Source organism: Solea senegalensis, linkage group LG7, assembly GCF_019176455.1.
Source record: "Solea senegalensis isolate Sse05_10M linkage group LG7, IFAPA_SoseM_1, whole genome shotgun sequence".
Lineage (NCBI taxonomy): Eukaryota > Metazoa > Chordata > Actinopteri > Pleuronectiformes > Soleidae > Solea > Solea senegalensis.
The window spans coordinates 23,749,850-23,777,399 of record NC_058027.1 but is presented as its reverse complement, the minus strand read 5'-3'; the positions used below and the strand labels follow the sequence as shown (position 1 = coordinate 23,777,399).

General features: G+C 39.3%; 3 protein-coding genes across 3 annotated transcripts in view; 1 reads left to right on the top strand and 2 right to left on the bottom strand.

Moving 5' to 3' along the window:
- Nucleotides 1-1,994, bottom strand: part of LOC122772521 (mothers against decapentaplegic homolog 6-like) — a 31,548-nt gene extending 29,554 nt beyond the window's left edge. Inside the window, exon 1 of the mRNA XM_044030664.1 lies at nt 1,912-1,994. The gene's annotated coding sequence lies outside the window, so the exon portion shown is untranslated. The remainder of the gene's footprint in view (nt 1-1,911) is intronic.
- Nucleotides 1,995-10,865: 8,871 nt separating this feature from the next.
- On the bottom strand, nt 10,866-16,670 carry tmem208 (transmembrane protein 208). Its single transcript, XM_044030665.1, has 6 exons — nt 16,453-16,670; nt 14,407-14,502; nt 12,873-12,932; nt 12,627-12,763; nt 11,793-11,877; nt 10,866-11,688 (listed from the first exon to the last, which is right to left on the bottom strand). The coding sequence occupies exons 1-6, from the start codon at nt 16,456-16,458 to the stop codon at nt 11,551-11,553; spliced, it is 522 nt and encodes a 173-aa protein (XP_043886600.1). The 5' UTR covers nt 16,459-16,670; the 3' UTR covers nt 10,866-11,550.
- A 948-nt stretch (nt 16,671-17,618) lies between these two features.
- Nucleotides 17,619-23,040, top strand: slc39a1 (solute carrier family 39 member 1). Its single transcript, XM_044031136.1, has 4 exons — nt 17,619-17,887; nt 19,551-19,681; nt 20,220-20,546; nt 22,067-23,040. Exons 1-4 carry the CDS (start codon nt 17,773-17,775, stop codon nt 22,418-22,420), a joined length of 927 nt encoding a protein of 308 aa, XP_043887071.1. The 5' UTR covers nt 17,619-17,772; the 3' UTR covers nt 22,421-23,040.
- The last annotated feature ends 4,510 nt before the right edge of the window (nt 23,041-27,550 follow it).

Below are 27,550 nucleotides of genomic sequence, written 5' to 3'. Positions count from 1 at the left end.
AGCTTATTCGTCTTCCTTATTTTAAGGTCCAGCATGTAAGAATTAGCATAATAGTGTGACTGCAGACTGTAAAGAACTTGGTGGCTCTCAACATATCAAAAAGTAGTTTTTCCCCCTTTGTTTGTAGATTGTCTGTTCTGGCTGTTGTAGAAATATAGCAACACAAGTTGACCCTTGCCTAAAATACCAAATCATTTTTTATTTTAAAGCAGTTATTAACTCATACAAACATTTGCATGGACGGTATATATATATATAGATATAGATATAGATATATATACATACATGTGTATAAATTTGATTACTGCCCAACAGAGCCTCCTGAATGTTACAAACTGGACCTTTAATGCAAAATGAAATGGGAGAGGACCACCAACCTCAGCCGAGTCAAACACATAAATCACGGTGGGTGTAACACACATTCCTAACAGTCAACACTCAGTTCCGTATCATGTCGTCAAAGTCTGAAGTGGAAGAATTTAGATAACGTGACATATATATTACAAGTAAGGTCATGTAAATGCTGTAAAACCTCATTAAGTAAAAGTACAAATACACAACTGAGAATTGAAGTGGTGAAATAAGAAATAAATGAAAAAAGAGAGAGATAGTTCCCCTGACTAACTTATTATTATTATCATTATTATTGTAGGGGGCGGTAGACGCCTCATTCGTTATCTTTTGGCATGTTTTTTTCTAATTTCTATGGTGTGACCTTAAAAAAATAAAATAAATTAATAAAAAAAAAAACATCAAAAGTGCAGAGGAGACGTTTGTCTTTGGTGGGACGTGTCTTGGGAGGTAATGGATTTTACAGTATGTGTATTTTGTGATCACACAATCCAAAAAAGCGTTCTGTTTTTCCTGCATTTAGGCTGCTAGCTCTGAGGCTGTTTCCTATAGTGAAATTCATTTCTTCAAAAGGCAGAAAGCAGAGGTGGGAGAGAATTTGAGATGAGACACATGGACACTTGCAGCTTATACATCCAAAGACAATCAGTTGGATTTAAATGGTAAATGGTAAAATTCGGCTTTGTTCTTTATTCCTCCTTTAGTATTTATATTTATGTGGCGACCCCTAAAGAGAGAAGCCGAAATTAGCAGAAGAAGATTCTGCTTCTTATGGCCAACAATAAGAAGGCAAAGGCTAATGCGTTTGTACAGTGGTGGGCTGCAAAGTGATGCCATGGTGGCGCTGTTTCTACTGGAGTATCCAAAAAAGGTTAGCGTCACCGAAAAGTACCAAAAGTTAATCCGTGTGAAACCAACGTTCTTCGTGAACAAACCTGGTCCTGTGTCCTGAAGGTGTAGCTTCAGAGGGAAGTCTGAAGAAAGGGGCTTGGACTTTTGCTCAAACAGTTTTTCCAGGATCTCTAACCTGACCTTTAAATGGTATAAATGATGTGAGCTAATGGTTTGTAATGTTAGAGACGTTTGTTTATATTGAAAAGTCACACACTACAGCTTTAAACCAGGGGTGCTAATGTTCGTGTTCTGCTTGGTGGTCACTTTGGGGGACCACTTTATTAGGTACATCTGCTCAGCTGTATGTTATTGGCTGGTGAGTGCACGTACTGGGAACCCTTTCAACCATACTGTAGAAATCATATCCATAGTCCCCTGAAAACCTCTGTCTGCTCTGTGGATTAAAGTCTTTCTCAAATGTTTCAAAAACCATTGTGGCACCAGCAATGAAACACTTTTATGTTTTGCTTTGGTTTTGTTTATTTTGTGTGGACCGAGCTTAAGAAAACCTCTGTCAGTTTATCACTTGCCAAATCGTCCCGATTGTGGGTTTGTGCGTGTGTGTTGATGATAAGGTGTGCGTGTGTGAGAGTGGGGAAGAGGAGGGTGGTGGTGTGTAAAGGTTGGTGGGAGAGTACAGAGACAGGGAGTCCGGCACCACACTACCTCCCAAAATAAACGCCGTCCTTGCGTCTCTGTGTCTATCCAGCAGCAGACCTGCGGGCTCCCACAGCAGCAGCAGCAGCAGCAGCAGCAGCAGCTCCAGCAGCAGCAGCTCCAGCAGCAGCAACAGCAGCGGCAGCAAAGTCTGGGGCCAGGCAGCCTGTCACAGGAACAACATGTCATCAGCTTCATTGCTCCCCTAATGGCTCTCCTCTAGACATGGCAGACAGTATGTTGCTCCACCAAGGCGGCAGTTTACTCTGCACTAACACACACACACACACGCATACATAAACATTCATGCACACACACAAACACTCCCCACAGCCACTTACAGGCCGGCACTGGAGAAACTAGGAGGCCCCGCTTATGAAAACATACAGGGGTGCTAGAGATAATGTCTGGCCAGAGTACTGGACTCAGGCCAGGCCGTCCTCTTAATCTGACTTCCATGCCCAGACCATGTCTACGAGTCTTGATTCATTGAGTTGCTGCCATGTGATTGGCTAATCAGCTTTAATAAGCAGTTGGAAGTGCGAGAGGCCTGCAAACAGGTTGGCGTTGACTGGAAACACAAAGAAAACGTCCTTAAAAACGTCCTTCAGAAGTTAAAATTTTCTTCTCAGACATTCATTCAGTTTGAAGGGATTAACGCGTCCTGCCACCGCCCACCTCTGTGCTGCTGCTGTATACACACAAACGCTCCTTCAGTCATTACCCTGATTGCACTGCTGGACAGATGAAAGACGTAGCAAGTATACTGTTATACTGTTACATCGTCTCCGTTTGCAAAGACCAAACAGAGGCAGTGTAATACCAACGACAACAAGAATCATAGCCAAGCCTCTGGGAACAATGGGAATATCCATCCATCCATCCAATATCCAGCATATTCCACAATATATACCCCTTTATACATTCCCTGGAACTAAATGTTGCTGCAGTGTCGGAATAATGATCCCTATGTTGAAAGAGAGAAAAACAGTGAGAAACTGCTCTCCTTGTTAACACTTCTCAGTTCAGTAGCTGGACTTGTGGCCACACACACACACACACACACACACACACACACACAGACAGAACTTTATCAAGCCTCAGCACTCACATTTCATAGCATCCCTTTGAAACAGCCCTCCTTTCCACTGGATTCCGATGCATTTTCTTTCAAAGCCACATATTTATTTTGTTTCTCATGCTTTGCGGGTCCGACTCTCACGCTCCTCACTGGTACTGTACAGGCGAGCCAGTGGCTGCACTCGCTGGCTCATTAATCACTCTCCTGTCCCTTAGAAACAGAGTCACTAATTAATGGAAAGCACTTTATGACAGAACACGGGGGTTTCCGGGAAATTAACCATTAATCCAGACTTCCACAATATGTCTAATAGCATGAGGTGGTTGGGGATGGATGGGTTTGAAATGGTGAAGAAGGGCAATGGCAGTAAGATGACACGAGAGCCGCATGTTTGTGCTGATGCAGGTTTTTAGTGAGGTTGACCAGAAGTGCAGGTTAATGGCTGCTACAGAAATGTATGAGAATCATTTCATGCATGCGACAAAATGGTCGTGTTTATGTCATTACAACCTTTATTTAAAGACGGCGTGAAGCAGATGGAGAGATTCTCCTCTTCACACATCATAAATGTTAAAACCATGGCTCTCAAAGTGTGGTGCGTGTACCACCAGTGGTAAGTGTGAGCCTCCTCTGGTGGTACTTGGAGGAATATCTTTTTTATCCATCTTAATCTAAAGTATATATGAGGAATTTTCTTTTGTGTTACTGTAGTTAACAAGTAGTTAACTCCTCCTCAAATGTTGTAATGATGTAAAAACTCTCAGTGACCTTTATCAGCAGTTCTCTCCCAATTCCTCTCCCAGTTCCAACATCTGGCTTCCAACTTCTGAAACCTAATTTTTAAACACTCATTTTTAGTAAGGTGGTCAGTATCACATTTTCCTGTGAGGTGACAATGTCAATTTACATGCATTATAAGCCTGGCGATTCCAATGATAACCTGCACGATCAAAGATATCAAACAACCTCTAAGGCAGAAACACATCCATACAAAACAACAACAGGCTCATTTAAAACAGTTGCAGGCAGATAACGTGTGGTTGTTAAGTGAAGGTTTAAAATGACAAAGGGGTCACACAGCCCACAGAATGTCCTGACTGGAAGCAGCCTACTGCTCTCAGATATGACTTCATTTACATTTAAGGGCATTATGGAGGGAATTATTGATCAACCATTATCTGTCCATTTCAACAAGTAATCGTGAGACATGCTGTGGCTAGAAAATATACCTGCTTTCAAGAAAACAGCATAAAATGAAGGTATACACAAAATGGCCATGTCCCTAGAGAGGCAATAACATAAAAAGACTATTAATAAAAAAACCTTTCCATTTCCATTTTTATCTCTCTGTGACCAACAGGCAAAGAATCTCACTGTCATATCCTGTTTCTCTGTTAATCATCCTGCTCCATTCAAAGTGCAACATAAAAACTATTTACGATACACGTTCTTTGATGCTTCACAGTCACAAACCAGTCAATCAAAAACAGAGTCATAGACTAAGAAGCCTTGTTCAGCATCTGCAGCACTGAGTGAGGTGGTATAAAAATTATATTTGTGCATTTGTTTACTTTCACAGTATTGTATTTTGTTTAGACTTTCATTAGGGAGGGGGAGAGAGAGTATTTAAGAAAACAAGGAAGGATACAGGATGAAAACAAAGGAAGAGGAAGGGAACCCGGTGAGATGGAGTCTGTCCCTCGCTGATCCTGATTCAGCCGGAGTCATGTGGACAGTGGCGCCACCGCCGCAACTAATTGCCTGTGGTCACTCACGGATGAGGACCTTTGGTTTATTTATTTATTTTAAAGGGAAAAATACAAACATGCGAGCCGGGCGATGAATGGAAAGAGGATTGACTCGGCCAGTTTTAGTCATTATCGCCATATGTCATCAGCATCAGTCCCTGATTCTCACCGAGGTCAATTACTGGACAAAGGAGGGAAAACCTGTTGGATATTTTAACCGCGTCACATCACTGGTTTTGTTACTTACACACTGTCAGCTACAGGGACGTCAGGGCTTCTTTTTAAAGGCATTGTATGAATTTATTAGGAAGATTACGGCACAGAGAACACAGGCGATGAGGAATTGCTTCCCTCATCAGAGAGACATAGTGGAATTATTCTTGTTACTTTATCTAAAAGCTGCCTACAACAAGTTTTTATATCATTGTCAAAAGTCTATGGAGGCCCAGAGTTTTATTTTTAAACTATTAAAACTGTGAACTATCTCTTAACTTATTAAAAGTTGTATAAACGTTATAAGCTTAATATTTAACTTTTTAGTTCTACTTCAGCTTAAAAAAGCTGCATTTTGGGGTAAGTTTCTGAACCACTGTTGAAAATGTATCAACAAAACCAGAAAAACAAATTTGAATTCTTCAATGTACAAAGACAATTGTGGAAGACCACTTGTTAAGTGGACGACACTCTGTGTATAATCAACGGCCTTTATCAACCTGACCTTTCTGCAGATTTCTCACTCATTTCTAAAATGACCTTAAATTCGTGCTCACGTCCAAGGAAAGATAGGAAAGGATATATTTCATGCAGTTGATGTTCCTCAAAATTAATTTACAAAGTCTCTGACAGACACGTGTTTCCTCACGAGAAGGCGGCTGCTCGCAGTTACTTTAGCCAGTTCATCTAAGTGAACAAAATGTGCCTATGAAAAGTTCATAACCTTCACAATGAGGAACTGGCAGGCGACAGTGAGTAACTTAATATTGATGACCCAACAAGGCTGAAGTCAGATTGACCAGTAAAGCAAACACTGAGATGCTGGGGATAATTCATTTCTGATGTTCATGATGTTCCCAGTTCTATGGTTCAGATTAAAGTCAAAGGTTTATCTTTGTGGTGTTGTTTCCTGCAGAGTTCTGGAGCCAATGTAGCCCATTTTTCCACCACAGGAACTTCTCTGATTCACCCAGGATTTAAAAAAAAAAAGAAAAAAAAAGCTTGTTGCGTTTCCACCGAAATTACCCTCTACTCCAAACTTTGACCGAAAGAAGTACCTACTCACAATGATGGACTTTTCAGATTAACAGGAACTTTAGAGGGGCAGGGCTGTGTGCTGAAGAACCAGATTAGTGGAACATATTTTGTAGCTGTTTAAAATGTAATCCAGCTTCAAACAAGACCTTTAAAATAAGATGAAGAAAGAAGAACTTATTATTTTCACGATCGGTCATTTTGAAAATATTGAGCAAAAGAAAAAAACATACGACAAATGGACAAGAAGACCTGGGTTTGCAACATGGTCGGAAAAAAGGGCTTTTTCTATGTGCATGGGTTTAATCCAGGTTCTCTGGTTTCCTCCCATAGTCCAAAAACAAGCAGATTTTGGGATTAGGCAAACTGGACACTCTAAATTGACCACAGGTGAGAGTGGGAGTGGTCCTATGTAAACTGGGATTGGCACCAGTGCCCCCTGTGAACCTCATGTGGAGGATAATGTGGTATAAAATAATTGAATTAGTTCAGATTATTATGGATGATGTCACGACTGGTTGGGTTGTCCATGTTCATAACTAATTACCAAAGAGTAATGAGGCAAGTTGACAATAACATACTTAAAATAACAACTTACAATGAATGAAGCATCCATCATAAGTGGTACTGTACTTCAGTGGAACACATTTAAAGAAAGCTGAAATGATTTAAAAAAAAGTCCCAAATGAGATAAAGGATAAGGATATGATATGGATAAGAATAAATGATAGTCTGGGACTGTGGGGCCTGGGTGTCTGGGTCACACGGGACGTTTGCCCAGTTGATAATCCATCCTTGAAATACAACACAAAAGTGTGCAGTTATATTTTTGATTTATGCAAGAGACAGACATCGGGATAGCTCTCCTTTGGGGAGGTGTTTATCTGCAAATACCTCATTCATCATAACCATAATCATAAACCTCATACATGTTACTGTCCAGTATTTTAAAAGCAGCTTCAATAAACACGTACTAGAGAGAGAGTGAGAGAGTGACCCCCAAATGTACTGGAATATTCTCATATCTAAAATAAACAAAAAAAAGAAGAAATAATCTGCTAATAGCTGTAGCACATTAACAGATGAGACGTTGTGTCCAAGGTTTTATTGATTTGTAATATCTGTCTTCAGCTTGCAGCTGGTGACAAACAGGAGCAGATGACGGGCTGGCAGTGGACAGAGTGAGAGGTTAAACGGAGGTGACAATCTCTGAGGAAGGTGGAGTATTTGCCACCAAGTCTGAGGTTCACGATGGTTTCTCTGACACACACGCACACGCACACAAAAGTGAAATGCAGCAGTAATTCTTGTCAGCTTCCTTTTAAGGCCACGTTGGAAGCTGTGAACGCTCCCTGGCCGGTGTCGTCTTTAAGCTGCGACGATGATGCTGGAAATAGCAATGCTTATTTCTTAGTAGCGAATAAAACATTTGCATCCTAAAGAGAAAGACACAGAGAAAGACTGACTGTGGTCTTGTTTTATTCTTACTTTTTAAAAACTACTCAAAAGGTCCAGGGTGTAAGAATTTGTGTCGCCAACAGCTTCTTTCACACTAAAATTAGCGGGTATATCTGAGATGATTAAAACAAATCAGCGGAGATCGGTAACAATGTTGAAGTTGATACTACTTTTTGTCCTTTACTTTGGTTACTCTTCAAGATCTACGGTGTGTGAATGAGTTCAAGGCACAAATGAAATGAAATGATGTAAGATGAAATTACAAGGTGTGAAAAGTAAGGTTCACACTAAAAACACTCATGGATAAGACGAAAGTGTAACTTATGGCGCTTTTCCATGATACAGTTCTAGCACTACTCCACTCGTTTTTATTTGCTTTTCCATTAGTCAAAGTATCTGATTTGCATCAATGCCATAAACAAAGCGTAAGATGAAGAAAATAACATGGTCACTCCCCCAAATGCCGATCACAGCAGAAGCCAACATAAAAATGTGTGCATTATAGAGTTCATTTAACACATGGCAGCCTCTTTAAAGCAAGGTCCTTGCCTAAAATACACATGTACATGAAAAGGCGAGGAAAAACTAAACCTAATTTTTACTTTAAAGCAATTATAATCTAATACAAACATACTCATGGGTAGTATATTCAATTGCTGCTCCTCTAAATGTAACCCACAGGGCGATTAAATGAATGTTCGGATACTGGCCACTCCTTCAACACAACCAAAAGCGAGCAAAGTGTTTGGGTCACTTTAGTCCAGAGTCAAAACAAGGTTGAAAGAGAGCAGAGATGATGAACTTCAGAAGGACTACACCCACAGCTCTGCCAAACACAGATCTGATTCTGTTTACACAGCGGAGGCCGAATGTTCAAGGGAACACACTCGGCATCGCATGTAATTGCTTGTGATTCACTCGCTCGACTTCAAAGACGGGGAGTGCTGCAGTTCAAGGGTCAAAGGCTTGACTGTTGCCCAAATGCCCCCCAATTTCCTGTTTTGTCTGGCTCTGTGAGTGCAAAAGGATCTCAAATGTGAGGGAAGGCCATGTTGTGTCAAAGTCAACGAGACAAAAGACTCCACATTGCTGGCTGCTTATCACTCAGAGGTTTTGTTTTTTTTATAAACATTAATTCCACAGTTCAAACTGTTGAGGGTTTTTTTTTTTTAGGTTATTGTATGAAAATGACTCACAACGCCTCCAGAATGGAATGCAGCTCCAACTCCCTGATTCCGTCTTGTCAGGATGAATTCTTTTTTTTATAGCTATAGTAAACAAGAACCTCGCTCTCCCACTCTCCCTCTATCTGAAAATCGGCCGAAAAGACACTGAGATGCTGCAAAGAAAGGTTTGCGTGTGATCAAACCAAAAAGAACTATAACGGCGAGTTTAACGTCTCTGATAATTTCCCTCTAATCCTTTTACTGGAGATTCTGCAAATCCTCTTAGTGAAAACATCAACAGTCGGCGAAACACGGAGCACACATGTGAGTTTTGGGGCCTCTGGGGTTACGTGCAAAGTAAGTGGCCCCAGTGCTAAATTACACTGCAGCATGGTCCCTCTCAAAGCCCACATCTGGGATTGGCCCTGACAACTGGGTGCCGAGCTGCTCTAATTTTGGTTACTTTGTTTATAACCCTATAATAGAGACAGTATAGGACCACAGGGCTGGAAGGAAGGAGGGCAGGCAAAGTAGAGGCAGTGTAATTTTGTAAAAGCTTGTGGGGATGTTGATGTTTCAGAAAGAAGGATGAAGCTGGGGCTAAAAAAAACAACAACAAAACTATTTAAATTCCTGCATGTATGTGAGGCTTTGAGCTAAAGTTCACTTGTGTGTGATTTTAACAGGATTCAGGATGTTGCAGTGATTCCCCTTGAAACCCGAAGAGTGCAGGTCATAGCTTGTTGAGCTGGGTAAGCATGGATGGAACAATAATGACAAATCTGTAATTATACTGGGAGCAGATTTGGGCTTTGGCAGCCCACTCACTCTCTACAGAGTCTGAGCATGAACATCATCGCTGAATACATTTTGTCAACACTTGGATTGACTGTAAAAAGTCACTTAGCAAACTCGATGATAAACAATTCTGCGCCCGAGGACAAGGCTCAGCTCACCGGATGGAAAGAGAAACGCTAAACGTAGCCGTGCACCAAGTTTCTACAGTATTAGGGGATTAAACTGTCATCTGTGCATTGGTTTGTGAGCTTTAATCTTAAATCAGTAATCTCAAATGTATGAGCTGTTTCAAGAGACTTTGGCACAAGATGAGATGGTGTCTGGAGTACTGCAGCCAGGAACTTTGCTTTGATGTTCAACTTATTCTGACACTGTCTACATGTCAACATGTATTTAACATTTTGCTGATTGCCTGCTTTCCTCTCAAACCTGAAGCTGCCCTTTCATTCGGGAGGCCGGAGTGTTTACAGCCTTGTGTGGCACAGGACATGTGCATGTGTGTAAATCAAAATATTGACACAAAATCTACACAAAATTCCAGTCAGATGTTAAAGTGGGTGTTTTAATTCAAATCATTATTTGTGGGTTTTTGTGATTAGATGCAGTAGATTGAAGGGTTGATAAAATAACAAAGCAATGCAAAAGTTCCCCTTTAACATTTTATTTCACCGCACTCATGTTTCAGACAACCAGAAAGTCTTTAACCCTTCTGTTGGCATGTGCACTTCTCATTACCGTAACTCCTAGACATCTCGAAAATTCAAAAACGATGAGCTGGCGATCTGTCCAGGGTGTGACCCCGCCTTTTGACCTCTGTTAGCTGAGATTGGCACAGCACACGCAACCCTCACGTGGAGGATAAAGTGGTAGAAGACAGATGGATGGATACCGGAAAGCAGAGAAATGTCATTACGGTAGCCCTCAGGACTCGCACGGAACGACCGTCCAATCACAGACAAGATTCACCAGCAGTGGAATCACTGCCAGATATTGAAAGAGAAAGTTATCTTGGAAAAAGCAGCAGAAACACTCACTCATTGATCAATTTTTTTGGACAATTCTACAGCCATAATATCAAAATAAATCCAGGCAGCCTCATTATCATGGGAGTCATAAGAGGGTTAACTTAACGTTTGCTGCCATCTGTCTTCACCAGCGTAAAAGCTTCTGCCTTCCCTCCATCAGTTAGATAACATGAGTGTCGCCACAGACATGAAAACAAAAATACTGCTATACTGAGACACACATAGTCATGTGGAGCTTGAGAATAGTTTGAATGTAACAGAGTTGCTTTTGAGTTATACACTAGAGCTTTAACTATGGGTCTATGAAACAACTATACAGGCTTAACTTTAAATGAGACCAAAAGTGTCTAATTTGTGAGGACAATCCTGCACATTTCTCAATGCAAGTCACATTGTAACCTTTTAGAATAAGTTTATAAAACATATTTCAATATTTCAATGTGTTTGATACATATTTATTAAGGCACCAAAAGCATTTCTTCCTTGCTTTGAAATGTTTTAAGACCTGCTCAGTGTTTTAAGTCATGACTGCAGAAATACAGTTAAAAGAAGAAAGGGGTAGGCACAAGTCAGAAAACTGATCTTTTTCTTCTGAAAACACATGAAAAACGTGATTTTTATTGCGAAAATGTTCCCAGTAAAAAGTTGACTTATAACCATTTGATTTTGACAGCTCACAAATCTCTGCTCTATCGTGACGGATCATTGAATTCTGTTACATAACAGAGAGATTTTTTGAAAATCAGAATAACACCAAAAGAGACATTTAGTGAAAAACAAATTCAGTTTGGACACATTTTTGGACATGGTGCTTCATGGGTGTGACTGGAAGTAAATCATGGGGCGCAGAATTGTGCAACACAAAAGCTCTTAACTCTCTGCATGAGAACAAATGATATTTGGCCAGTGACATTATCTAAACAGGGAACATTTCGTTTTGTAGTTTAGGGAGAAAACTGGCTTACAAGAGAAGGCAGGAAGAAAACATGGAAAAATGGTTCCACGGTATCAGATTTGGATCGAGTTTAACATAACAAAATTTCCTCCTGAATAACTTATGAGGTCTTTGCTATCTGTATATTTGATTCTGTGTATAAAAATACTGCTCCGACTGCTCTGCAGCATCAGAATCTCCTCATTTGTCTGCGCTCTTGTCTTCTCTGCTTCTTCTCATTCACTTCCTCTGGTGCCGACGGACTTTCTGCCATAAACCACGGGCCCAAGAAGTTCACCCACAGCAGGTGCAGGGCACGGGCCGGAGCCTGACATCAAAGAATCACACAATGTCAAATTATCAGATAAAAGGAAAGCAAAAAAAACACACAAGGACCGCGGGGAAAAGAGAAAAATGTACAAACACTCTTACCAGCAACCAAAGGTACCAGAAATAAGAGGAGATTGTGCTGAGCACTTGAACTATGGCTGTGAGCAGAATAACATCCTTCAGGTGCCTAAAAATAGAACGCACAAACAATAAAATGTCACTGGTGTAAACAAATCAGCTTTGTTAAGGTCAAGGTTTACGTTCATTAGCAGGGGAAACAATGAATTCAGCCGTTATTATTCTTTATCCAAACTGATTTGACTGATATTTCTGTGAACCAGCAGGGACTGAAGGGAAAACTTATTTTTAGCCACTCAATAAATGGCTCACCCATTACAAAACATGTGCATCTGCTTAATTCTACAATATCTTCATAATGTTTGTTGCTTTTTCTTGCTGTTACACAGCCTTTCTGGCTAGAAACCAAAGTTTGTAAACCCTTCTTCCCCCTCCTGCACCAAAGCCCATGGAGAAAATAAGTGATTTTTACATAACAGCACACGGGAGTTGTTAATCCACCGATGCCTCCATCATTGAGGTTAAATGTGGTATGTTGTAATTTCAGTGTTTGAAATTCTTTGCTTGGATTAATTTGTGTGACAGAAGCTGATCAAACAGGGCTGCAGTAGAACAACAGCTCCTTCTCTATGGAGTTTGGTGAGGAACAGTGAGCAGGTTTACAACTTTCTCACTTTGAGATTAAGTGGTATAAGTGGATTATGACATATTTTTAAATGTATCTTATGACTAAATATCCCCTACCATGGATATAACTCCATGAAGTTATTAAGTTGTCAAAGTGTAGGTTGATGATAAAAATGTAATTTCTCACACTAATTCACCCAAATCCTTTTTTGTATTTTGGAAATGACTTACTCTGCCATTCCCTGCTCCATGTTTAAGTCTATTCCTCCATCCAGGAGACTTCCATCCTCAGCAAACGCTGGCTTGGCCATTGCAGCCATGGAACGGTAACTCCCAACATACACGGCTAGTGCAAACACAAGCAGCAGCTGCAGAAGCCAGACAAGGATTAGAGCCAAGAGAGGAACAATGTTACAATTGAGCACATTAGATCAGTGGATATTATGATTTTAAATCACCTTAACCAGAAACACTCACCCATGTCCAAATTGTAGAAGAACTGTAGAAAACGAGGAGATTCACAGCAGCATATATCGCCTGTGGAGTTCAACAAAAGATCTGAGTTTGAAAATGGACAATAAATTGGTTGATTGATCAAATAATAAAACATTGCAGCAGCAATGGTTAGGTTAAAGTTTACTGTCCACAGTGTGGGAAATTGTCTTTGCTGCACACACAAAAAAAGAAAAGACAAAAAGTACAAATACAAAGAATGATTTATACATTGCTTTGTATGAAATGTTCTCTATAAAAGTCTAATATACTGAAAAAGTGATTGAAATAATGTAATAATGTGCAATATTATATTATACAATATGTGTGGATGTTTTTAAAATGATGTTTTACACTGTTTTACACACAGACAAGTCTATATATAATGAGGTCTGTTTAAATATATGAAACTGAGGTTTCAAAAAGAAAACAAAAAAAAATATGGCACAGTGAGAAACAAGGACCGACAACACAGAATATTATCAATGTACTTGAAGCTCCAGTGCGGAACCTCTATCGCCCCCCTGTGGACTTCTAATAACCAAAACACTGCTGTCTTTATGACCAAGTTTCCTCTCCCTGCCCCTCCCCATTCACAGACACACAGAAAGCAACACTGCGTTCCATTTACATCGGAACTCGGGAGTCGGAACTGGGAATGGCGCCATCCCTAAGTTCACTATGTTCGAGTTAAGAAGTCTGGTTGTAAGCGACTGATTTACTGTGAAACAAATGCGACAGAAGTGCTATTACAGGTAAAAGGAGGTTGGTGAGTTTGCTCCGAGTTTTCGCGTTGGAAATTCAGTTCAGGGTTTGTTCCCATGTAAGAAATATCCCCATGACCTTGGAAATTGCGAGTTCTGACTACAAATGGAACGCACCGTAACAGAAGTGATAAGTTAAGAGTTGTGTATTTGTCTTTTACCGTAGCATTACTTGTCCAGACTGTGTCCAGGAAACTTGAAGCGACGACATGCAGACACAGGCAGATTGGAGCATGCAGGCACAAAGTCGGGCGGTTGTTGAGTTGAGCGCTGTTGGCGGATCACGCATTTTCGATATCGGACAATCACGTTTCGCAAAACGCCAGAATCGCAATCGTGGTAAAAATAAGATTTTGAAGTCCTAATGAACGTCATGGATTATTTCTGGCAGTAAAATCTACTTCTGAAACTTTTCATGGGATGTTTTTGATGTTCTCAGCCTGTGCTATATGGCGCATGTCTCACTTTACTCGCACACAGTGCTTCTTCCACCTCTTGTGGGAATATCATAGACACAAAAACAAAACACTGCTATACTGAGAAATACAAGGAGAGTTGTGTGGAGCTGTTGGGCTTCATCAGCATTATGTGAACTCTTTTGAGAATGGTTTGAATGTAGCAGACATTTGTTTGTTACTCAAAAGTTTTGCACAATAGCTTTAAGTGAACGTGAATAAAATTATACGTCTGCCTCAGATACTTTGAGACCAAACACACAAATACAAGTAAAAGACACAAAAACAACAGGTTCTTACATTCGCTCCTAGAACGACTCTGGTGTAGAACTTCAGAGTCGCCTCGTTCTCCTCATAGATCTGCTTCTTTCCCTTTGTGCCAACTTTACCTTTGGGCTGTTGAGTAAAACACAGAGAGCAGTTCCAGCAGTTTATTACACTGTTATTCAACCACGACAAGAGTGAAACATACTAAGCATTTTATCTGACCAGACTTACTGCTTACAGCAGAGTGGTAACAGTAAAAGCTCTGCCCCCATAGCTGCTGAATCAGAAGCTAGTTTAAGTGCTATTGGGGAGGATGTCAGACACTTGGAATAATCGAAGGCTAAATAATGCAATAACCATACATTTCAGAGTTTCTTAAAATCACACACTTAGATGCAATCTACCGGCATTAATCAGCTGCTTCTGGCAAACAGCAATGACTCTTAGTGACATAATAACAAATAAATGTGATTAAGGCTGAAACAATTACTCAACTAGCCAACTATTTAGATAATTGATTAATCAGTTTGAGTGTTGTTTTTTTATAGAAATGTTTACAGTTTTTCAGCTTCTTAAATGTGAATATCTTCTGGTTTCTTTGCTCCATATAACAAAGAAATCATTAAAACTGAATAATTTTGGTTTGTGGACAAAACAAGACATTTGAGAACATCATCATTTCCAGGTTTGGGAAACACTGATAAACATTTTTCAACGTTTTCTGACACAAGTGATTACTCGATTAATCGAGAAAATGATTGACATATTAATCTATAATGAAAACAATCGTTAGTTGCAGCTCAAAATGTGATTTGGTGACAGGGAGAAAGCAGAAAGTTAAAGGAGAAGTTTACCATTTTTACACATAGCAAAATAAATGATTTGCCCAAACTGACACTTGCCCAGTATGAGTCAGTAACTAATCATCAGATAAAATGTTAAAATTTATGTTTAACATTTTATCCAATTAATTAAAGTATGTTATTTTCATTTAAAAACAAATAAACTTTGCAAGACTTTTATAAAACTGACACTCGTTTCATAACAAGCAAGGAAATTAAATACCTTTGCCATTTCGTTTCTACTACTTTCTCTGCGACCTTTCATACATAGAAAATGAACTGAGAGGGCATATCATTGACAGGTTAGGTAGATCACAGACAGATCAAAGGTGCAGAATGTAATAAATTAATAAAGAGACTTTTTCTTGTTATATGTCAACTTATTTTCATTTATTTAGGGGCTCCACGTGTGTCTAACTGGTGTTTTTGTCTGCTGCCTCCGAAACAGTTTGTGGTACATCCCTGGCTTCTTTTACACAGTGTTTGTCTCCCCACCAGCTACAAAAAACATTATACTTTAAACACACCATCTGTTCGGAACAGTTTATCTGAATCAGTACAGTCAACATTTCCTTTGTTTTCATTCACGAAAAGCTTGAGGGCATCTCTGATCAACAAGGATGTTAGTTTGTTTGATGTCAACATTTTAACTGTAGCTGTTTTTTCTGCCTTTTCTGTGGATTTTGTGAGGGAAGTCTGTCGACAAATAGCTGGTCGTTATTTGCACAGGGATATCGACCATTTTCGTTGTACATACAGTATACACACACTGCATAAAAACACTATTATAACATTTCAGTTTTACATAATTATCACATTTCCTTGTAGTAGTTGTTCGTTTGCAGAATTTATGTATAAATAACTGAGTCTGAAATGAGCTTCCTCTGTTTCAAATTCCAAAATAATAGACATTTGAAAAGTGATTTGCCAGCTTGTTCAGCCCTAATTGAATTGAAACAAACCTCAGAGGACATGAAAGAGAAGACTGACACCAATGTTCCTAGATGTGACACTGTGCAGCCTTGTCATTCACCGTGACCGTAATTAAGTGCCATGACATGTTCTATTTATAGACATGTTCTTTTCATTGAATGTTCAGCTCTTGCTCTGTGGCTAACTGTGGTTTAACCCTGTAGTAAACAAGAGAATAAAAGATGAATGAATGAGTGAGTCAGGTGCCGTCGCTGCTGCTGCAGCTGCATGTATGTGTGTGTGTGTATGTGTGTGATTCCCTCACCGCCATTCGTGACTCTGTGACCGGTAACTGCTGCTAATGTTCGCTCCTCCGAAGCCGCTTCTTTCACACCAAACTCTGTCTGAATTGCTGCTCTTTCCTACGGCGTTACTGCATCAAATTATGTTACAAAAAAGTGACTACAGAGTCTGTCTGTGCTGAAATGTCTTGTAACACATCAGCACTAGGGACTGCTGCTGAGGCTCAACATATCCGGCGCGTGAATGTGACGTAATCAAGCCGCGACGGGATCTCTCTCTTTTATTTAAATGTTTTGCTTTGTTTACTTTGTTATACGAATATATATATTCATATGTTGAGTATGTGTCTTTATGTTGATTATTTTGGGCTCCCTGAAACATAATTTGGAACTTGATACCAAACTGTGATTCAAATTATGTATTTAGTCTATGAAATAAAGCGAAAAGGTAACTTTATTGAGGTTATTTGAAAAAACATTGATTATTTTAACTGCAACTCAAGACAGTGCGTGTCACTATTTTATTCTCCTGTTTTGGGGCTGTTTATTGTGTTAATTGCTGTTCTGTCATGTAAAAACAATTAGGTCATTATTATTTTAATATTCAGTCTTGTATAAAGTATCTAAAAGGGATACTTGAGTAGAAGTACAAGTGTCTTACCAGAAAATTACTTAGAAGAAGTTTATGTCACTTTTTTATAATATTACTTAACCAAAAGTATTAGTAAGTATATGGCATTTACTGTACTTTAGTATCATAAATACTTTTCTGATATAAAATGTACTTTAAGTTTTAGAAGTAAAAGTATTTTAAAAAGTGATGTGTTAGAATTGAACCATGGTACCTCAGTGGTAGGGCGAGTTGTGTTTTAACTGGAAGGTTGTGGGTTCAATTCCTGGCTCTGCTAGTCTGTATGTGTCCTTGAACAAGACACTTAACCCCATGTGGAAGTGTGTGAATGGGTATGAAAGATGTGTGAATGGCAAAACAATAGTGTAAAGCAGCTCATCAAGACTAGAAAAGCTCTATGTAAATACAGGCCATTGATTCGTCACTGAAAATGATTAAATAGTTATAGATTGCATGGCTTATTTGGTAGCAGGGCGCTATCTGCTGGTTAATTCTATGCATTTGTTTTTGTAGAACCGCGGTTTTTAAATTCCCACCACTTGTAACCCTCGTCGACCACCGTAGCGAATGGTAGCACAACTTTCCAAATAACTACTTAACGGTGGCCGGTGGTTCCAGTGTGATGTGTTGTCTCTGCGACCGTTTGCCTCCGTGTGACTCACAGTTTATCTAATGACAGGAACCTAACCCGTCGCTGGAACCGTGTTTTAACATGGATTACTTGCTCCAGGTGAAAATCGGCGCTCTCGTCGGTTTGTTGCTCTTAACGCTCCTTTTTGGATCCATCCCCGCCCGTGTGAAGTGGTTCAGGAACACTAACGGATCAGGTCGGTACATGGTTCTAATATCTCACAAGAAACATACGTCTTAATATAGACACAATAATGCCTATTGTGTCACTCATTTTCCATCAAATGTATCATTGTCACTAGCATTTTGAGTCCAGTCTTTGTTAAACATGTACAACTGGTTGTGGTTATATCAACTGTATAATAGTTAATGTCGTGCTTTAGCCTCCTATTCTACGATTCGGTTCCGTTTTGCAGTCAAACACACGAACCTTAAATGGACAGAAATTCGGATGAGGTTTGGTGGAATGTCTGTATCCAATTTGAAATACATGTGTATCACGGGGTCACGGCGAAAAGTCAGTTTATTCATTACACCGATGCCGAATTAACAGATACAAAGCATTGAGTAATTTCCTGCATTGAATTATCTTCTAACGACGTAATGGCATTCATAGATAAACACTCGAAGCTTAAATTGACAGAAATGTAAATAAGGTTTGGTGAACCATTCCGATCTCTGATTTCTTCTTCCTGCTGGCTCTTAGACAGTGGCTGTCTGCCTGACTTAATCATATATTAGATGCAGATAACTGTGTAACTGTGTATTACACATCTGCTGAACGTATCACTTGTGACTTAGAAACCATTAACGACCTGATAATAGCTGCTGATAACGCAGAGTTTGGTCAAAAGCGGTTGATAGTGGAGTGGTTTTCTATCATTGGCAACCCTTGATAATCAAAACACTTAGAATTCCTCTAGAATGTTTTTCAATTTGTATTTTGTTAGAACAATTCCACAAATTGCTTGATACACAACATATATGGTGTACTGTTATTTATGTCAACACATAAATGTAATGTTTGAGGACTACGCCTTCCTCTCACTCCTGATAGTCACCTGATGCGGATGAAACCTGAAACCTAAGGCGTTGAGAAGGCCTTGGGCTTGAGCCAAAGTTCACCATCATCCTGACAGACATGGATGAACAACTTTGTTTTTTTCTAAATGGAAGTGAAAGTCACTCCTTGTTACACATGGGTGTGTTTTTTGTCGTGTCTTGCCATTTTCACTGACTGTGATCAGTGTCATATGACCTCCCACAAGTGATCTTTTCTCTTTTGGAGGAAGGAAATGATTCATTTGTGTGCTGTATGTTATGTAGATGCACCACCAGTCCATTTCATTATTTAAGTCAACATTACCAACCACTTCATAATGTAAAGATGAAATCACTGGTCTGTTGAGTTTTAGCTTTTCACAGGGTGCAACTTTAATCAAATGCACACTGTTACAGAAGTATTTAATTTGCCACAACTGTCTTTTCTAGCTTACTTCACAGAGACACTACTTTGTCGTCTGATTAAGTCTCTGTTCGCCAGTTTTTGACTCAACAAAAACGGAAACTGCCAACTGATTAACGTCTTTATCGTTTAACAATAACAAGCCTGAAAATGTGACATCCCCAACGCATCAAATAATCAATGAATTTATACATGTTTGGCAGTAGTAGTAGCCGTTTTGCAGAAGAGTTTTGCACACATAGTAACATAGACTGAAAGCTCCCAAATAAAAGCTTAAATTTGAATTATTTAAGCAGAGAAGGAGTGTGATGAAGTGATTTGTCTTCTGTCTGGAGTCATTTTACCTTGTTGTGGATTTGCTCACCAATGACAATATTTTGTTGTTGCATTTACAGGGACCCACCGCACAGTTTTGAGTCTCATCAGCTGCTTTGCTGGCGGTGTTTTCCTGGCAGCATGTTTACTCGACATTGTTCCCGATTATCTGTCAGACATCAATGCGGAACTGGATTCTCGTAAAATAGAGGTACGTCCAAATGTAAAATCCACACACCAAGGCTGCTACTGATGATTGATTTTTTATTAGAAATCTTATCTTATCATGTAGTTTAAAAAGCAGGGAAAAATGCACAACTCAATTTCTTCAAGCTCACATTCCAATTATGCAACATTCTGCTTCATATGATATCAGAAAAAAAACATCACCTGTGTAAATATGAGTCGAAATGCCCTGAGCAAAGAGTGTGTTCTATGTTTTCTTATTGAGTGTTGTGGTAGGCAGTGACGTTTAAACTCAATAGTTTACTCAAATAGAGTAGAAATTAAGTGTAGGTTTATTTGTTCATTTATTTTCTTTAAGAATAAAACTAAAAATAAGTTGAGCAGTTGTTATTCTTCATAATGTAAAATAAGTTTTTGTTCACAAATTCACACTTGCCTGTCTTTTATAGCTTGGTTCTCAGAGACACTGTTCTGTCGCCTGATTAAGTCTCTGTTTACCAGTTCTTGACTCAATGAAAACCTGAAACTGCAAACTGATTAACTTCTTTATCGGTATGAAACAGACCAGCTTCCCTCTCCCAGAGTTCATCATGGCTTCAGGCTTCTTCATAGTCCTCATACTGGAGAAGATTGTCCTGAACTGCCAGGACATATGCAGGGCTCAGGGAGAGGCAACGCCTCTCGTACCAGAGAACAGAAATGGCAATGTGCCAGGACACGGACACGGACACGGACATGAACCAAGCCCTGATCTGGAGAGCAGCGGCCACCACGTCCATGTTGACTTCCAGGCTCACTCTCCCTTTCGCTCCTTCATGCTGTTCCTCTCGCTTTCACTCCATTCAGTGTTTGAGGGTCTTGCTATTGGCCTACAGAACACAGATTCAAAGGTGAGTGGAGGGAAGGGGGCCTTCATCTGATGTTAAAGTTACTGCCACATTCTTCTCACCTGCATTTTAAAATAATAAAACAGAGAGCTGAAGCTTTTTCCACTGGCTTCACTAATTCATATAAGAAATAACAGCAGGATCTTTGTATCATAAATATCTGAAACACCCGGCCATGTGATCAGGAAGAAGTCCTAAGGGCCAATCTGTCTTCTAAAATGAAAAAGAGCAACGTGTCCAGCACTGTATTTCCTGTTTGTCATGTTTAAACTGAGTGCCACTCCTTTAATTCTTCATAGATTAATACACACATGTCTCTTCTATTCAGTAAATTATGTTTTTCACAAGAAATAAACAAAATACTGTGAGAAATAGTAGTCATTAAAGTAGTATGTAATTGCTTACTTTTCAAACATTCAGTTTTTACCCCTACTCTATTTTCTTACGCAACGTCACCTCTCTGATTTCTTATTAGTGCTTTTATTGCATGCGCTATGTGCATTTTAGATGAAGCAGATATCATGTTTGATATCAGTGTCACATTATCTAGAAGAAGGAAAGCAGTTTTACTTTTTAGCGTCCAGCCGCTTTGACAAGAAAAGGAATTTCAATGTCACGCAAAACAAATCTGCTTCTTGTGGTCACAAGACAGACCGCACCCTCAGTATACTTTCATTTTCCCTCAGGCCACATGGAATAGTAAGGGTTTTGTGCTACTTATTTACTTTCCCCGTTCAGAAAAAATAAAAATATAAACACTCACAGGCCACTTTTTTACCTAATAAAGTGTCCAGTGTGGGTTTCCTGCTGCTGTAGCTCACCTGCTTCAACCTGTTGTGTATGTAGACGTGGTGGTCTTCCACAGACCTTTAGTGTTTGAGTTATTTTAGTTGCATGGGTGTCACCTTGAATGCTTCAGGTACTGCAACTGGAACTGCTGCTCTCCGTGCGTTTTCTGTTTTTCAGAGCACTCTCTGTAAACACTAGAAATGGTTATGTGTGTGTGTAAATCCCAGTAGATCAACAGATTTTCGTCTGGCACCAACAACCATGTCACTTAAATCAAATTTCCTCTCCAGCCATAATGATATAGCTAGAACAATAATTGCGTTGATTTATCAAAGAATTTCAAAATAAAAGCATTTGTGTTGACGTGGAACGATATATTGTTCGCAATAAATGAAACGATTACTCAATTCATCGTCAACAATTTCGATAGTCAATTAATTGTGTTCATTTTTTATTATTATACAAAACAAGACATTTAAGGACACCATCATTTCCAGGTTTGAGAAAAGATTAATCAACAATAATAATAATCGATGAATTATTGCCTTGTGTCTTCATGCTTAAATTAATTGCATTTCTGCCATGTGGTTTGTTTTAAAAAGCACTTAGATAAAGTGGCCGGTAAGAGAATATGTTAAGTTATTTAGTGATTAAACAAGTTCTGTGGCAAAGAAGACTTAATTTTCTGAAGAAAATAACCATAATAAACTATAAAACCTGTGGTGTGTTCCCAGGTATTGGAGATCTGCATCGCTATACTGGTCCATAAGAGCATCATCGTGTTCAGCCTGTCTGTGAAGCTGGTCCAGAGCGCAGTCCGTCCACTGTGGGTGGCCGCTTACATCGGAGTGTTCGCCATGATGTCGCCTTTAGGCATTGGCATTGGCATCGGCGTGATGGAGGCTCAGCTGGTAGCAGGAGCGCTAATCCAGTCCGTCCTGGAGGGGCTCGCGGCGGGAACGTTTATTTACATAACCTTCCTGGAAATTCTCCCGCACGAGCTCAACTCGCCCGAGAAGCAGCTTCTCAAGGTGCTCTTCATCCTGCTGGGCTTCGGCATCATGGCAGCTCTGACGTTTTTGGGATGAGATGTGTCAGAGCGTGACCCGGACTCTTTGTGCCGCCGACCGCAGCTCCTACAAGTTTTTTTCGGTGACCTTTCTAGGTTTTTATTTTCAAGGAGAGCACGACAGCTCATCTTGACATTTTATTGTTTTCAAAAGAGATTTTTGTACATAAAAAAGTTCTTTTTAAGAGGATTTTATGAAAATAGAAGCTACTTTTTTGCAATGAGAAAGTTTGTTCCACAGTAGAAAATGGCTGTGGAAACAAAGTGTGTTTGTTCCATGGTGTGTTTACATGGTTTAATGTCATGTCAGTGTCTCTGTAACTCCATAATTTGTATGTTTACATTTCAGTGGGATTGTTACAGCTTCTTGTTTCCAAAAGAAGCACATGTTTTGCTTTGTTATTTTTGTTGAAGTATTTCAATGTGTGCCCTGTACGTACGTTTCTTACCCCACACTGAGCTTGAAGCTTGTAGGTCTTTGCAAACTGGTATTAATGACGTTTCCGTCAAGGTTTTATTTGTTTAAAAGAGTACTGTGTGCTCTGTCAGGCTTCTTTACACGACTACTGTAAATGTAAACTGACTCCCTGGTGCCTTAAGGAGGTGTGAGAAAGAGAAGATTGTGGCAGTGATAAGAGATATTGTTTCTCCTTTTGCATTTTTCTTATACAAAGAATCACTGATCGTCTCCACCAACGAGCTCCAGCGAATATGTGTATCTCAGTGGGTTTTAACCAGAAGCCGATCACTGTTATTTATATACCGCTGCTAATCTTTGTCCTGGTTCGTCACTTCTTGTTTTTCTCCAACTACATCAAACTGCTTTTTTTTTCTGATGAATCGAGACTTGGAACATTGTGTGCCTTTAATTCTCTGTTTTAAACGTGGTCAGATAAATGACTGACAATGACTTCTATAAGCTGACACTGCAACTAATGATTATTTTCATTGATTAATCTGTCAATTATTTCACAAACCTGTAAAATAACAATGGTCCCAAATGTCACAAACCAAAATGAATCCGTTTTAATGATTTATTTGGTATATGGAGCAAAAAACCCACATTTAAGAAGCTGAAAAAATCAAATGTCTTGTTTCAGTGATTAAAACACTCTAATCCACATTAGGCACATGAATTCAGGGCCAGAAGTGGGTTTATGGAACAGCAGCTGTCATGTGATGGTTTTTAGAAGCAGAATAGATTTTAGGAAGTTGTACTTCCTGATGTTGTACTGAAAAATGTATGTCAGCAGATTTGTTGATACAGATTTAAACATGGCACAAGTTAGAGTTTGTGCAGATTTGTTTTTGTGGCCAAGACTGATGAATCTAATCTATACAAAGGAAGTGCTTTCACTACTGTAATGTGTCAAATATCATCCATCAAAGATCGATTTTCATTGTGTCAGTAAACTGACACTTGATGATTATTTAATGATTTATTTGTTATGTGGCGGAAAGAAATGAATATATTCACATTTAGGAAGCTGAAACAATCAGAAATCGTGGTTTAATAATGGCAAAAGCTTTAAACCGATTAATTGATTATCAAAATAGTTGACAATTTATTTAGTAAGCAATCAATAATCAATGAATCAAGTAATTGTTTCACCTCTACATGGATGGAGCTGCAGAAGTTTCAGTGCATCATATATTATATTATATATTTAATTTCATATTTTGCAGCAGATTAGTGGCCACCAGGTGGGGCTGTTTATCCTCTGAGTGACGGCCTCCTCACTGAAAGGAGAAGATTTTATTTGTTTACTCCTCTTTTATGAATCCTTTACATGAGAAAACATTGTGATAATCACTGTAAGAAAAACTCTATCACTCCATTTTTGTTTTAGTTTACATTAAGCTGCTTTGGTTTCAGGGTCCTGGTACTACTTCATTATAATAATGATTATTATCATTGTGTATTGTAAGAAACACTGTCACTCTACTATGATTTAAACTGAAAAACCTGAAGAAAGAGACTTGTTGACATTTTGAGAAACACCTGTGTTTTTCCCCAATAAAACAAGTCTTGTAAAATATTTTCATCATGTAAGTCTATCTGTCCATGTCTTCAAGTGTGAAACCATCTAAACTACATGTAAAAAGCGGAAAAGTGTGTGTGATTCACGCTGTGGAGGAAATGATACTGTGTATAATGCAGGAGATTCCCAATCTTAATGAGGTTTGAGGCCACAATCCTTTCTTTTGAAACTTAAATAGTCTTCTTCCCGGTAGCCCCCGTTACTGGGGGCAAAAATACGCACTGCAAAGCACATTAATCAAAGGCACATTTACCTTTGATCAATATTGACATGCTGCATACCCACAGAAAGCTCAGGAACTCGACTAAAAGCTCATAGAAAACATTCCTATGTTCACAAAACACAGACTAAACGGCAAGTAATCTAACCAACACAAGCCGAAAACACCATAACAGCGTAAAAATTTAAAAGCGGCACCGGAGAATCAGAGCTGTCATGTTGAAAAAAAAAGACATAGTAGAGAGTCCACAGATTCAAACTGTACCATTTATATCACTCTACGACCAAAACTCACGGATCCAGCCGCAAAATAAGAACATAACAACAACTGGCTTTCAAGAAATACAACCAGAAATGTTGTCTTACCTTTATTGTTGAGCAAAACAAGCTGTTCTCACCGGAACAAACCGCTTCCCAGCATGCTTTGGGGCCATTAGCGGCCATTAGCTTGTTTTGATTGGAGAAGGGCGACGCATTTGCGTCCTTCTGACGAACGAACGGAAGGAGCGACGTGCATTCAGAGACCACAGCCTGATCCTATTGGCTTTGATGATTAAAACGAGCTGTCAATCACCCAGATTGGCCAATGCTAGCCGGAGCTATGGCCATGAACAGGCTGAGGCTCAAAGTTGTCTCTGACGCTCCAGAGAAAAATGCCCCAAATATATTGATTTTTTATCTTTTTATTTTTTTTTTTTAATTCAAAACAAGTTTTTACTAGACCAATAGTGACATGAAAATACAATTAAATGGGGTTTTTTTTACCCATAGTAATCTTAAATGGCATAGATAGTGTTATAGATAGAGTTGCCTAGGCAGCTCTTCACTAAAACCTCTGTAATTTCACTCACTTCATGCTTATACATTACTTCCATGAGTTTTTAAGCTCATAATGCACATTTTTAAAGGTGATATTTATTTTAAAATGTAATATTTCTTTTGGGCGAGGCACAGTGGTACAGTGGTATCTACACTGAAACTTACACTTCAAAAAAGCCTTGTTAATACATGACAATTCAAATTAAAAATGAGTGCGCAATTGCTATGAACTCAGGACATCCGCTTCATGTTCTGTCCTGGTACTATGTGAAACTGCATTGTCCCCGTTAAATAAATGAATATTATTTACCTATTAAGAATCCTTATAGTCCAATCTGGGACCTAATACCTCCAAAGCTCTCACATTGGGAAATACTGCTGTACGTATGCATTTGCAGGCCTGAGAGCAGCTGGGTTGTGAGGGTGACATAAGAGACAGGAATCCCCTTCACATCAAAGAGCATCACTGGACAAAAACACTCGCAGAAACCATGTGTGATGTGGCCGCATTGTTAACCCCTGCTTGTGTCTGCGGGGAAATAGCAGGTTTATTCATGAGCGTCCACTAATGAGAGGTGCTGACGGAGGAACAAAAACACAGTAGCTACAGTCGGTCTGCCAGTTCTGGACGACAGACAGAGGTCTCAGTGTGTGGAGGAGACTGAGCCAGCAGAGCATTGAGCTCCAGTGTGGGACGGACGCTTCCTCTGTTCACCCACAGCTCATTAACCTCTTCTCTGTGTCAAACATGAGAGGTACATGAGGCAGATGAGGTCTGCGCTTTCTTCCTGGCATTGCTTATTCTCGGCTTGTACAATGTCACAAGGGCAGAGAAAATTAACTAAGCCTTTTAGTAGTTTGTTGAATGAGCCAGTTCAGTTCTCTTTTAATTCTACCACAAAGACTCTTTACGTAAACAGAGCTCTTGCAGAACTATTTGTCATCTAACTGTGAGCCGTCTTGTGTAAAGTACCTTAAAGGGATACTTGGGCATTGAGTATTTTACCAGAAAATACTTACATGTCATAAAATGCTTTTTATTTTCTCATGTCTGTCTCTCACAACGTTTGACCCGCTAAACCTGAGGTCACATCCTGCAGGCGGGTTATTAACGCGGGACATGTGACATGAAAGGTGGAATTTTTGACTGTGGAAAATATTATATAGAGGGAGAGTAAAAGACGACCACCTGTGAAGCAGAGTTTCCACTTTCAGCCCCACATTAACGCATTCCTCCCCTCACATTTTCTTCTAAATCCTTCACATAGGGAACAATTTGTTTTGGGTCTCAGATTATAAAATTACTCATCCGTGATTGCACAACATCACACGCCGCTTTGCTCCAGGTCATGTGTCCTTTACAAGCAGATGTAAACAGTATTTGTAGCGAAGGCCATGAGCTGTTAATGGATATAATAATGCGTCCATATTCATGTTTTCATGTTACTGATTATGACTCGTGTCTACTATATGTCCACAAATGACATTATAGTTAATAACTGTTTATAATTTTTGGCAAAGTAGGAATTTCATTTCATTGTCTTTTACCCTCCATTTCTCTTAATCTGATTACGATTCTGTGCATTATTTTATACAGACGACAGCAGGTCCACTGTGTCACAGCACAGATAAACATCTCCTTTTACTTTTACTTCTAAAACTTAAGTACATCAGAAAATCACTTTTTTCTGTTTCTAATAGCGTAAGTGGGCCCTTTGTTTGGCAGCCATTTTGTCATGTTTCAGCAGGAAGGAACCTGAGGAAGCTAAATTATCATTAATCAGATTATTTTCACCTGTGGTTTTCTTACTGTGAGCTGTCAAAATGGCTGCTGTGAAAAGGGCCCATATGAGTTACCCTGATGTTTTGTTCCCCAAATAAACCACTACATTTTTTTTGTTTTTTGTGCTTTTTTGTCTTAATTGTTTGTTACCTTGTGCTATATAAATAAATAAAGTGTACATTCTAAAATTCTGTTACATCAAGATGTGTGCTCTTTATCACTTTATTATTCACTTGCCCTTTTTCATTCTAACTCCTCCTGCACTCCACACTTGTGTAGATTATGC

Excerpts from the sequence above, each read along its gene's own strand:
- tmem208 (XM_044030665.1), bottom strand. Across the intron at positions 12,764-12,872 it reads CTTCTACAATTTGGACATGG|CTGCTGCTTGTGTTTGCACT; the intron begins GTGAGTGTTTCT and ends TGGCTTCTGCAG. Across the intron at positions 11,878-12,626 it reads ATGGAGCAGGGAATGGCAGA|GCACCTGAAGGATGTTATTC; the intron begins GTAAGTCATTTC and ends TTCTATTTTTAG.
- slc39a1 (XM_044031136.1), top strand. The coding sequence starts at position 17,773 with ATGGATTACTTGCTCCAGGTGAAAATCGGCGCTCTCGTCGGTTTGTTG. Across the intron at positions 19,682-20,219 it reads TGGATTCTCGTAAAATAGAG|ACCAGCTTCCCTCTCCCAGA; the intron begins GTACGTCCAAAT and ends GGTATGAAACAG. Across the intron at positions 20,547-22,066 it reads TACAGAACACAGATTCAAAG|GTATTGGAGATCTGCATCGC; the intron begins GTGAGTGGAGGG and ends GTGTGTTCCCAG.